The following is a 12,406-nucleotide window of genomic DNA, read 5'->3' on the forward strand; positions in this document are numbered from 1 at the left end:
AATCCTGTGGAGTAGGCCTTAACCCAATTTTTTAAACAAAGTGGTTGGTTATCTCCTCAACAGTTGTGCCACTATTATACCATTGGGGACATCTTGCCTGGCACATCAGTATTGTTTCTTTCAGGGTCCGCTGCAGGGAAAGACCATCAATGACTTTTGTAGCAGCTTGCATATCAAGCCAGCCTGATGGAGGAAGTTTTTTGTCCAGTTCCAACTTGATTTCTGTTTGTCCTGCAATCATAGTGTGTAGTACCTTCAGCAATTAGGTTTTACCATCTATTTCTGGTAGTCATCCAAGAACAATGGCAATAGCCTGTGTTATTTTAGTTTCCTTTGTGACCTCCCTTATCAACTGAGAGAAATCCCATGCCTGGCACTAGGATTTTCATTTAATAACTCATGTTTTCTAGGAGTAGCATTAGCTACTCATGCAGAGTACCACTATTCAATCACTGTTAATAAGAAGCCTATTTTTAATTAGCTTACGAAGTAGTGGCTTTCTATAAGGCTTTTTAATACCTTCCTGGTTTTAGTTAACCCACCCCGTATTTTCTTCTCTCCCTCCTCCCCCTACTCCCATTCATACTAATCTTCTCCACCCTTGATATTCTCCATTTGCTTTTGTAAAACATGCACAAAGATATTTTTAGTTGGCAGATGAAAAAATTTTATACTTTGGACTAGACCCTCTGCATATGGAGAGAGATGTGTAGCTGGGTCTGTCTGAGGGGCCCCAGGCAGTGTGATCAGATTCTATCCCCAGTGCATGAGCTGGCTTTCTGGATTTTATAACCTATGGTTGGATGCTTTGCTCACCCTTGATGCAATGGGGAGGGGCTTGGTCCTGCCTCAACTGAATGTACCAGGCTTAGTTGTCCTCCCATGGGAGAACTTACGTTTTTGTAGGAGTGGATGAGGGGTGGGTTGTGGGGGGGGGAAGGCGGTGGGGAGGAAGCAGGAGGAGGGATGAGAGGGAATCTGGTTGGTATGTAAAATGAATAAATAGATTTCTCCAATGGGGGGAAAATTTTTTTATACTTTTTTAGTGTGATGTTTTAGAGTGTGTGTAACTTGTGGGATGGTTAAATTGAACTACTAAATGCATTACCCACATATTTATCATGTATTATACTCTGTTCAGGATTTCCAAGAATATTTCGTTGCTATTTACTCTTGCCATCATGTTTAATTAGATACTGAGAGTTAGGGGTCAAGGTGGCCACAATAATTGAATGTAGGTGAATAATATATCTTACTTTAATTTCGTTCCTCTTTCTATGTTCATGCTTCTTTTCGGGAACTCATCAATATGGCTGGTTTAGCTAGCCTGCTTGCCCTGGGGACCCCTTGTCTCTACCTTCTGAGCACTGCAATTACAGATAGGCTGCCACACCCACCCAGAACGTGTGTGGGTTCTGGGAATCCTTGCTCCAGTCTCCAGACTTGAATGGCAAGGACTTTAACCACTGAGCCGTCTCCCCATCCATTATGTAGTGTTCTTGATGGACTCTGAGTAATTAAAATCTGCTCAGCTTACATTGTTGTTGCAATAATAGGACTAATTAAGCTGCAGTTTATTGCACTTGGTACACTTTATGTTTTACCTTGCCCATTTTCTTGTGATTTGGTTCATTCAGTCTTTAATAGCATTCTGCATTTTAGGAGGAGGAAGCTGACGGAATTCAGGCACTTTCTTCTGTGTTTTCCCAGCTTTTTGGTGTAGGATCTGATTAGACTGAGATTCATTTTGTAGCTCCAAAGCATGTGCATTCCCTCTAATAACATAGTCTGGTTCGTCTTGTATAATATTATCTGAATAGCTGTGTCCTCTTAAAAGTTATGTTCAGGATAAGTTATTAGTCAGCTTTCCCATTCATCCTGATTGTTTTGAAAGTAAATATAGTTCCATGACTATACTTGGTGCAGTTAGTGTTTGCTGCCTAGTGAAGGTGGTGTAGAAATGTCAGGATGCTTGATTCAAGTAGTCTCATCCTCAAACCTGAGGGCCACCTGCAGATTTGATTTTCTCTAGGTATTGGAATAATTATTGGAGTATTGAGCAGCTGTGGACATACCCTGTTGTTGATCCTGTGTTAGCTTCATGTTTCTTTTTGTGTTTCTAGGACGAGCGCTGCAAGATCCCGTTGTTTATGCTAATGTCCTTCTTGCCAGCCTCTGCTGTCCCTGTGTTCAGGTATGCTGCCTCAAAGCAGGAATCTGTCCTCTGGGGTTTTCTGTCTGTCACTTGCTCTGTGCTTCTCCTTCCTGCCTTGCCCTCTGTGTAGAGTGATTGTCAGGACTCGATTTCAGTGGACTCTGAAGTTGTCACAGAGAGACCATGAGGAACTGGGCATGCCCGTGATGTCTGGGCTTTTAGTCTAATACCCAGAGGGACAAGCTCTAGAGCCTGTGGTCACTGCTGACCACACGTGGCTCCAAGTACTTAGACTGTGCTGTGAGTACATGTTAAAGTGGTGTTTTCAAGAGGAGGAGTAAATGAGCTGCTGAAATCCATTTCTCTAATTCTCTTTACACTTTATGTAGTTAGCACACCACCTTTTTTATGTGGCTGGTGAACAAATGGAGGTCCTTTGGTCACTGAACTTCTATTAATGTACTATTTCAAAAAGTGCATGCGTGTGTGTGTGTGTGTGTGTGTGTGTGTGTGTGTGTGTACCCGAGTGTATGTACACCATGTGTATGCAGGAGCCTGTGGAGGTCAGAAGATGTTGGATCCCCTGGAATTGGAGTTACAAGTGATTGTGAGCCACCATGTGGGTGCTTGGAACCAAACGAGTCCCATACAAGAGCAGCAAATGCTTTTAAACACTGAGCCATCTCTCCAGGCCTTGCATGTTATTTTTTTATTGGGCAGTGTAGTTCTGGAGTTTGCTGCTTAAGAGTAAAACTTACTTGGTTTTATTTACACTCGAAAGAAAAGTTTTTAAAATTTATTTTTACATGTATTTTGTTGGTATGTGTGTTTATGCACACACATACACACCACAGAGTGTGTGGAGGCCAGAGGGCAGCGTTTGAGAGTTAGTTCTCTTTGTGGGTTCTGGGAATCAAGCTCAGGTTATCCAGCTTCTAAAATGAGCGTTTTGTGGCATTACAAATTTAATGTTCTATTTTTGTCTTTTGCTTGGATATTTGGGTTTCTAATTTTGTGGGTTTTTTTTAAATTTGTGTGTGTTTCTTTTGTTTGTTTTTTGTTTGCTTTTTAGAGAAAGTAAACAGGTGAAGTTGGGTGGGTAGGGAAGTGGGGAGGCTCTGGGAGATGTTGGGGGAGGGGAGAGTGTGATAGATTATATATTATATGAAATATATATATATATTTATATTATGATATGAAAAGAAAAAAAAATAATGTCCTAAATTAGGACCACCTCTGGAATCTGACAGCTGGCACTAAGAAACAGAAGGCAGTTGAGGTGTGGGACATGTCCTTTTGCAGCTACAGTCTGTTTCGTGGGGGAGCAAGTATCAGTGTAACTATGAGCTTTGTGTACCCTCGATGCAGTCAATTGTATCTTGCTTTTCCTCACCTTGTGGGACAGTGGGGGCTTTCTGTAGAGGTAATAACTGATTTTCTGTACTTGACTTTCAGCTGTGGTGTGATTTCTGTCCTGAGGAATCAGGAGGAGAGTGTTACAGGCAGGAGCTACTGTACCTTGCTGGATTGTCTCTGTTCCTGGGGACAAGTGTCGCATGTCCTGGAGCTCATTGTTGACTGGCTGCCTACAAGGCCACCTCAGACCAAGGTGTGTATACAGCCATGCCTCTCTGGAATGTGGAGAACAAGGGCATCTGGAAATTGTACAATGTTATGGGAACATACGCTCTAATTGCCTCTTTGTTCCACTGCTCTCCTTCAGAGTAATTTGGCCTCTAAACGTAAAGTGCAAATCAATGACACATGCCCAGTGAAACCTGAGTTAGCATTGTTGTACATGGAGTATTTGCTGACCCATCCAAAGAATCGAGAGTGTCTGCTCTCTGCACCCCAGAAGAAACTTAACCAGCTTTTAAAGGCACTTGAGGGATCCAAGGTAACTACTTGTCCTGGAGGTTCAAGTGACTTCAAATAGTAGTAACAGTGGTGCAATAGGATGCATAGTTTTCGTGCTTTGGTGCTATAATGTTTGCAAGCTAGAAAGGAATTGAGAATGAGCGTCCAGAAAGACTCTGAGGTGGACAGGTGAGCCCGGGAGCAGTGCCATTTCCAGGACCTGTGTCCTCACAAGCAGTGTTTAGAGCTTACATTTCTCCACGGTTTCTGGCATGTCAGGACTCCAGCTTGTCTCCCCCATCTCAAAATAAAGTATCCAGAACCAGGCAACAGTGAGGAAGTGCTAGCAGTCTTCAGAATCTTCAGCTGTATTTTCTAGGAATCTTGGAAAGTATGTGACATGAATTCATTGTGCCCCAACTGCCCTTTGGAGTCCTGTTTTTCCTCTGTTGCACTGGCCCTGACCCCCTCCTGTAGGATTCTCTACAGAACAGTCCTCATTGCTGCCATCCAGGATGGTAGTTCCAACAGAGCCTTCCCTGAGGAAATGAACCGTGGTCCCTGTGGACAGTGATCCTGGGGCCTTGTGCACCTCTTAACTATGCTCTGTGCTTCTAAAGCCCACTCAGCAGATAGTGTTCAGATGCAAGGGTGGCAGAGAGAGCTGCCACTGCCGTTATCCTGCTTTGATGTGGTCACATGCCATTCACAATGTGGGTCCTGGGTTGTGATTTTACAGGCAGATCTGGAATCACTTCTTCAGTCTCCAAGTGGGAATGCCCTCAACTTCAACAAAGCAACTGCCCTGCATGCCTTTGGTCTCTACTGTAGGCTGAGTGTCCATCTTCAGTACAAGGTAGGCTGTCTGGTTCTGGTGCTCTGAGCATCATGTATCAGAGCTGCTTTTGTTACTTACTTGCTTCTTTGTTGTGTTGGACAGTTCTGCTCAGAAGAGAAAATACATCTGTCCATCTTGAATGAAACTGGATCTTGGTTAGAAAACAAAGTTTTACCTCTTCTTCAAGACCAAGAAGAAGAGTATCTGAAGCTTCGGAGCGACGTCTATCAGCAGGTTATCCAGGTCAGCAGCTGGGGCACAGCTGGTGCTGTATTTTTAAGACTGTTTATATTGTTGTAAAGTGATTTAGACCCTGGTGCTGCTTTACAATACCAAGAATGGCATTTCTTTTTACAAAAGCACATACTGCATAATTTCAATGTAGTTTAACATGTGGTATTTAGTTAGGTTTGTGGAACTGCATAAAATGTCTAAAGAGTTCCTATAGAAACAATGAAAACTATGTATTTATGGAAATTCTTTGAGAAATACAGTTTATAATATTAGTACATCACAGGAGAGGCTTTGTTAGGCTTGACTGCCTTCCTTTTTAAATGGCTATTGTCGTTGTTGAACCCATGTGTGTCTTACAGACTTACCTGGCTGTGTGTAAAGATGTTGTCATGGTGGGCCTTGGAGACCCTAAATTTCAGATACAACTTTTACAGAGGAGTCTCGTAATAATGAAAACAGGTACTACAGCATCATTTATCTATTAAAGGAATGTTTGAAAGCAATATGTACTTATAGCTGGTCCATCCTTCCATCCCTTGCTCTCTCCTTCTGAAGATCAGTCTGGCTTCTAAGCATTTAATGAAGCCGTCCCTCATTAAATGCAGTTTAGCATGTTTAGTTGGTCGAGATTAGCCATTGTGGTCAGTGATGTGAGTGATGTAGCTGGATGCTTTCCAGGCAGGCCTGAGTGGAGTCCTACCCTCCCTGTGCTGCTGGCCCTAGTTGACAACTTCAAGTATAGCATGATATTATACTGGTTCACAAATTCTAAAGTTTGTTTATCATTGTCTATAGTTAAAAACTATATTCTCTAAGCTTAATTATTGAAATAATCAAAATGATTTGTTTTTCCACACTTTATTCATCACTTAGGAATTCTTTTGCTGTAGAGCTGAATCTACTTTTAATTATTTATAAAGTTTGGAATTGTAGAACTAATCAGAATTTGCTGTCTAGTTAGTCTGTTTCATTACATGGTGGTGTCCAGTCCCTTTAGATCAGGTCCAGAGCTGGACTTGTGTCCAGGCTGGAATGAACTTTGTGTTCACATGTCCAGTGACTGGGACTCTAGGACTCATCACCGCACCACAGTGCAGCTGTTCTTCTGTTGTGGTTGCAAGGTGAGACCTAGAGTCTACCCTTGTAAACTTCTTTGCTCTACTTGAAAGAGACTCATTGAAGAAGCCATTTTCAGAAGCTAGTTATGTGTCTTATTTACTTTTCTATTGCTTTGATAAGATACCATGACGAAGGCAACTTACAGAGAAAAAGAGTTTATTAGGAAGGTGAGTCACTGACTTTCATGGCAGCAAGTAGGCAAGCATGGAGCAGAGTTGCAGCTGAGAGCTCATATCTTGAGACACAGCCACCAAGCAGAGAAAGGGGCAGCTCACTGGAAATGACATGGGTTTTGAAACCTCAAAGCCCGCTCCCAGTGACACATCTCCTCCAACAAAGTGGTACCTTTTAATACTCCAAATATTCAATTGTAAAAGCCTGTGGGGAGCTGGGCGGTGGTGGCGCACTCCTTTAATCCCAGTACTTGGGAGGCAGAGGCAGGCGGATCTCTGTGAGTTTGAGGCCAACCTGGGCTACAGAGTGAGTTCCAGGAAAGGTGCAAAGCTACACAGAGAAACCTTGCCTCGAAAAACAAAACAAAAACAAAACAAACAAACAAAAAAACCCTGTGGGGGCCATTCTCATTCAGACCACCAAATTATGTTAATATTAATTATACCCAGGTAGGATATTCTTTATAAACCCAAGTGCATATTCTGTTTTTTTTGTTTTGTTTTGTTTTTGTTGTTGTTTTTTCTCGAGACAGGGTTTCTCTGTATAGTTTTGGTACCTGTCATGGATCTCGCTCTGTAGATCAGGCTGGCCTCGAACTCACAGAGATCCTCCTGGCTCTGCCTCTCGAATGCTGGGATTAAAGGTGCAAGTCACTGCCGCCCAGCCCAAGTGCATATTCTAAAGAAGCCATTCCTGGGACACAGTTGGGTTGCCAAGTGCAAAAGCCAAATAAATTAGGGGTATAAGCTCACAAACTTCTGGTATTCCCACTGTAATACAGTAACATAGATTGTGGAAAATCAGGCACTAAACAACAGGGCTATGAGAGAAGATTTCTTACTGAAAAATAACAGCCCAATGAAAAAGTAATGTTGAATTTTTAAAAGTAAAAACTATAGGGAATCTGTGGCTGTGTTTGAAAGAAAAATGAAAGAAAATAGGAAAAACTATAGGAAATGGAAGGCTTTGAAAGAAAAAGGCCATTGATAAAGAGTGATGTAAGACAACTTGGACTCCAGCATCTCGGAGACCAAGGCTGTCTTTGCTGTCCTTGCCACAGTAGCGAGCTTTTGTTTGTTGGCAGGTACTTGGCAACCTAAAGATGAGCACACTGGGAAGAGCCATGGAGCCAGCACTACTCAGTTTCACATTGATGGCTTGTTTTCTGGCTTTGAGCTGTGCCCTGGGGAGCACTGACTATAGATCATCACCGTTTTTGGCTGTAGCTATGAATCCTGGCCTGTTGTTAGCAGTTTGTTGCTAGCTAGCTAACTAGCATGTTGCATATTTGGTTTGTAAAATACACACACCTGAATACAGTGAAATAACTTCTGGTTAAACTTCCTAGCTTTCTAGGTTTCTTTCTATGTTACTGAGAGTACTCACTCTGAGGAGGAATGTAAGGAGGCAGCTCCTTTGTCTGCGTATTAGTCAGGGTTCTGTAGAGGAGCAGAACTTAGAGAATGAATCTGTATCTATAAAGGGGACTTATTAGAATGGCTTTCAGGCTCTGGTCCAGCTAATCCAACATTGGCTGTCTGCCAACAGAAGGTCCAAGAATCCAGAAGTTGTTCAGTCCACGAGGCTTGATATCTCCGCTGGCTTCAGTATATGCTGAAATCCCGAAGAAGTAGGTTCTAATGCCAGTGAAGGAATGGACCTGCTAGCAAGGCGAGACCAAGCTGGCAGAGAGAGAGAGCTTTATCCTTTATATAGGCTGCCAGCCAAAGGTGTGACCCAGATTAACGGTGGATCTTCCCACCTCAAAACATCTATGAGGTCTTATTCGGTAGTTTCCAAGTTTAAAGAGCTCATCACCTGTTTCATCAGTGGACATTCCACGTGGCAAATGTATATGAGGAATGAGTTCTTCCACCCTCCTCTGAATGAGAGAGTAGTAGCTCCTTGAAAGTTCATGCTGTGGTTTTAGCGATTTTGCAAAGCTTCTTATTGATTCTGGCAGAGTCTTAGACCTAAGGAGAATTCATAGAGAGCCTCTGGGATGGGAAGTCTGTCTTCGCTTAGGTTTGGGGTGTAGTTGGCTATGGTCTCTGGCAGAGCTTGCTGGATCTTTAGTCCATTTTGTAGCTGGATGGCTTTATTCTTTATATCCAGGCCTATTCTCTAGGCAAGTCCTTGTAGTCACCTGGACAATAGGCTGTCTGTGAGGAGCATCATTTCTGTGCTTTATTTCATGCTTGTTTTATTTTAAAGTGCCTTGTACCATGGATTCTGCCAGGCGGCTTACTGTCTGGTACCCAGAAGTTAAGGGCTAATCAGCACCTGAGCCATGTGTTAGAGTGGGGCAGGGTGACATAGGGTGCCCTGAAGCTCACTGGGGCAGGCCACTGTCTCTGCTTTTGTAGCTTTCACTGGAAAGATGGATTGGAAATAAAAATGGAGGAACAGTGCTTTTAGGCTTATATACAGAACAAAATTTACCAGATTATGTATCCAGTCAGGGAGGTAATTGAAATACACACACACACGCACACGCACACACCAAAGGAAACCAATAGGCTACAACCAGAAAATCTATGGCGTTATCAAATGATATTGAGAGATGAGAGGTTGGACTTGTCCTTGCTGGGTTTTTACATAGTATTAATATAAGAGAAAGTCTGTGTTTTTTAACTCAGGTGTTACAGGAGTCACATTGCTAGTTGTTGTCCTCATGCAGCGAACAAGTTCTCAGTTTACTGAGTCAGCTGTGCTGTTGCTGCTGGGGAAGAAGTCAGTTTTATAGTTGTGTGGAGAAAACATTTTGAGTTTGGTTCTAGTTTGGATCAGTCTGATCAAGATGTTTCCTGCTGACTCAGTTGTAACAGGTTCTTCCATTACCATCATGTACATGTGTTACACAATTTCAGCTGAATATGTGCGTAGGTAATTGATGGTTCTCCTTTTCTTTCTAGTGAAGGGATTTTTTTACATTTCATTACTTCTTGGCATTCTGAAGGAGATAACTGGAAACTCCATGATTCAGAAAACAGATTCAGATGAAGAAGTCACAATGCTGTTTGACTCAGTCCAGGAAGTATTTCAGAAGATGTTGGAATGTGTTGCCTGGACCTTCAGGAAGCAGCCAGAAGAAAGTCTGCCGGTATTATGCTTGAACTGGTCAGGTCCCACTGTGCTATCTGCTTTGGGTGTTAAGCAGTGATTGGATGCCAGCCCTAAAGCTAAGCATGCCTTCATTCTTTGGTGGCATGTAGACCTGTAGTCTTGAGCTCAGGGGTTGAGGTCCCATGAATGTCAGGCCTGTAAGCAGGACTGATCTGTGCAGCCGTGATTCCAGAGCTTCCCAGAAAGAATGTGTTTGTGAAGATGCTCTTTTCAGAGGGACAGTCACTGCCGGGAGAGTGCTAACTCCCTTCTGTTAATGTCCCCATTTAGAGGCACCTTGAAGGGATCATGGTTTTCTGTTGATGGTGGAAAGCTCATAGGCTGAGATGATTGAGGAACCGGGTCATAAAAATCAAAGGGACTAGACCTGCTCCTAAAAACTGTAAAGCCTGTTCCTGAATAAGTTATACTGTTAGCAAAGAGGGCCATCTTTTTTTTCTATCAATGGGCTATTATTGTTTTAATTTAAAAAAAATGTTTAAATGGAAGGCTGTTTATGAAATATCAAAGATTCTCAATTTTCTTCTAGACTTAGCTTGTGGAAATACTTGAGCATTGTTGACATAGTTTTTCCTAGCCCAGTTCATAGTTGTTTCAAGTGTTTGTGATCTGTAGTTTATGCCCAGTCTTTGACCCTCTGTCATGTCTTCCACCATCCATTGAGTAGTATCATTCAGAAGCACTGCCTGAGCTGATGATTTTATTTTAATGTCATTCTTTCCTTCTTCCAGCCTTCCTTACTATTGATACTTACATTCTTTTTATTTTATTGGTTTTTGTTGTTGCTGTTTTTGAGACAGCTTCTTTTTGTTATAGAGCTCTGATTGTCCTGGAACTTGCTGTATAGACCAGGCTGGCCTTGTACCCACAGAAACCCGCCTGCCTCTGCCTCCCAAGATGTGTGCCTCTATGCCTAGCAGCCATTTTATTATTATTTTTGAGGCAAGCTCTCACTCTGTAGCTTAAGCTGGTTTGGAACTCACCAATGTAGCCCAGGCTGGCCTCAAATTCACCTCATTCCTCCTTACTTAGCCTGGTGCATTCTTAGATACAGATGTGAGCCACCACATCTGGTACCTGTTTTTTGAAAACTGATTTTTAGCTGTACTGACAGTGACTAATGTGATTTTTTTTGTAGCTCTTTCATTCTGTCCAGACCCCTCTTCATGAATTTATCAGCACTATCCAGTCCTGGTACAAGGACACTGCAGTCCACCATGGTGTTCTTTCTACATTGATTGCTGCGCCTGTGGTTGAAATAAGTCATCAGCTGCGGAAGGTGAGGTATATTGACTCTGAAATTGCTAGTTGCTGTGTTCTGCTCACAGTACAGGATTAGGGTTTTCTAGTGCAAGCTTTTGGTGAGGACTGTTTGTCGGTTTCAGTCCTTTGCCATTCAGCAGGTTGGATGTCTAGAGCCATGTGGCAGCTGTGGAGCATATGCTAAGGGTGTTGCCACCCCTAACTGAGATGGAACTAGGTCCCAGGATGTGGATATGTCTGTTGGCTCTGAGAGTTTTGAGTGAGTTGATAGTTTCTCAAGATTCTTCTTTGCTGGAGAAGAAATCAGGATAATTGGGCAAACAGTGCAGGACTGTTCTGTTTTGGTGTACAGTGCCTTTTTCTTTTTTTTTTTTTTTCTCATTTCTTAACTATAGAAAGCTTGAATTTTTAAAGATTTATTTATTATGTATGTGAGTGTTTTACATGTGTGTATGTGTACCGCATGCATGCTTGGCACCCACAGAGGCCAGAAGAGGGTATTGGGTCCTCTACAACTGTATTTACAGGCTGTTGTCAGTTGCTTTGTGGGTTCTGGAGACTGAACCTGGGTCCTCTATAAGAGCAGAAGCTCTCTTAGCAGCTGAGCCATCCCTCTAGATCCAGAAACGTGAAGTTTGGGTATTTTATTTTTCTATCATGTCTAAAGGGGAATGAAAGACTTACTAACACAGATTTAATCTGTTTGGTTAAAAATTGATCTGATCAGTGTGATCATTTGAGCTAACACAGAAAGTGACACTATACCATAGAGAGCATGCAGGTGCTATTTTTCCTCTTCAGCTCTTTGATGTCCCATGTGGACATAGGTAGTAATGTAAAGGAAAGAAGTAGCAGTGGGTTTACTCAGAATAAAAAGATGGACTTTCGCTGAATTACATATACTTCTAGAAATGTCTGTACTGCTTAACCATGGGCACTCTGAGAAATGAACATGCAGATTCTCACTGTGCCACACCCTGAGTATGCTTATATAGATGCCAGCATACTTAGTATAATGTTTTGGGACATTGTCAGATATACCGTCCCTTTCTGCCAAAATGTCAGCATGCAGCTGTGCAGCTCATGATCAAGTGTATATTACTTTATTTTTATGTGTATGAGTGTTTGCCTGCATGTACGTGTGTGTGTGCCCCAGTGTGCATGCCTGGGGCATGTGGAGGCCAAAAGAGGGCATCAGATTCCCTGGAACTGGAATTAACAGATGATTTTGAACCACCAAGTGGATGCTGGGAGCTGAACCTAGGTCCTCCGCAAAAGAAACAAGTGCTCTTAACCATTTCTCCAGTCTGAGAAATTATTTTAATTATACAAATTTTGTAATATAAAATGACAAATGAAAATGTTTATTAAATTGTAAAGTATTAATTAGAATTTATGGCTGTCCTTCAAAGTGTAAAGAGAGATTGTTTGGTTTAAGAAAGTAATTCTTAACTTGCTAGGTGACATAAAGCATAAACCTAAGATTACTAAGGACCTAATTTCAGAAAGCTGTATGGCTGAAGTTATAAAGCATTAGTGGCCTTTGGACAAACCCAGACCCTGTTCCTGCCTGTCACAGCACAGTCATGGATTCTGTACTGCCCTGTGCCTCACAGTAAGCCAAGTAGTGGGACTGAGCT

At 42.3% G+C, this 12,406-nt stretch overlaps 1 protein-coding gene across 1 annotated transcript in view; it reads left to right on the forward strand.

Moving 5' to 3' along the window:
- Positions 1-12,406, forward strand: part of Ncapg2 (non-SMC condensin II complex subunit G2) — a 74,022-nt gene that overhangs the window by 32,830 nt on the left and 28,786 nt on the right. The window contains exons 17-24 of the mRNA XM_059279224.1: positions 2,124-2,194; positions 3,611-3,764; positions 3,879-4,052; positions 4,752-4,868; positions 4,953-5,093; positions 5,444-5,543; positions 9,293-9,480; positions 10,642-10,782. Of these exons, the coding sequence (XP_059135207.1) occupies positions 2,124-2,194; positions 3,611-3,764; positions 3,879-4,052; positions 4,752-4,868; positions 4,953-5,093; positions 5,444-5,543; positions 9,293-9,480; positions 10,642-10,782 (1,086 nt within the window). The remainder of the gene's footprint in view (positions 1-2,123; positions 2,195-3,610; positions 3,765-3,878; positions 4,053-4,751; positions 4,869-4,952; positions 5,094-5,443; positions 5,544-9,292; positions 9,481-10,641; positions 10,783-12,406) is intronic.

Source organism: Peromyscus eremicus, chromosome 14, assembly GCF_949786415.1.
Source record: "Peromyscus eremicus chromosome 14, PerEre_H2_v1, whole genome shotgun sequence".
Classification (NCBI taxonomy): Eukaryota; Metazoa; Chordata; class Mammalia; order Rodentia; family Cricetidae; genus Peromyscus; species Peromyscus eremicus.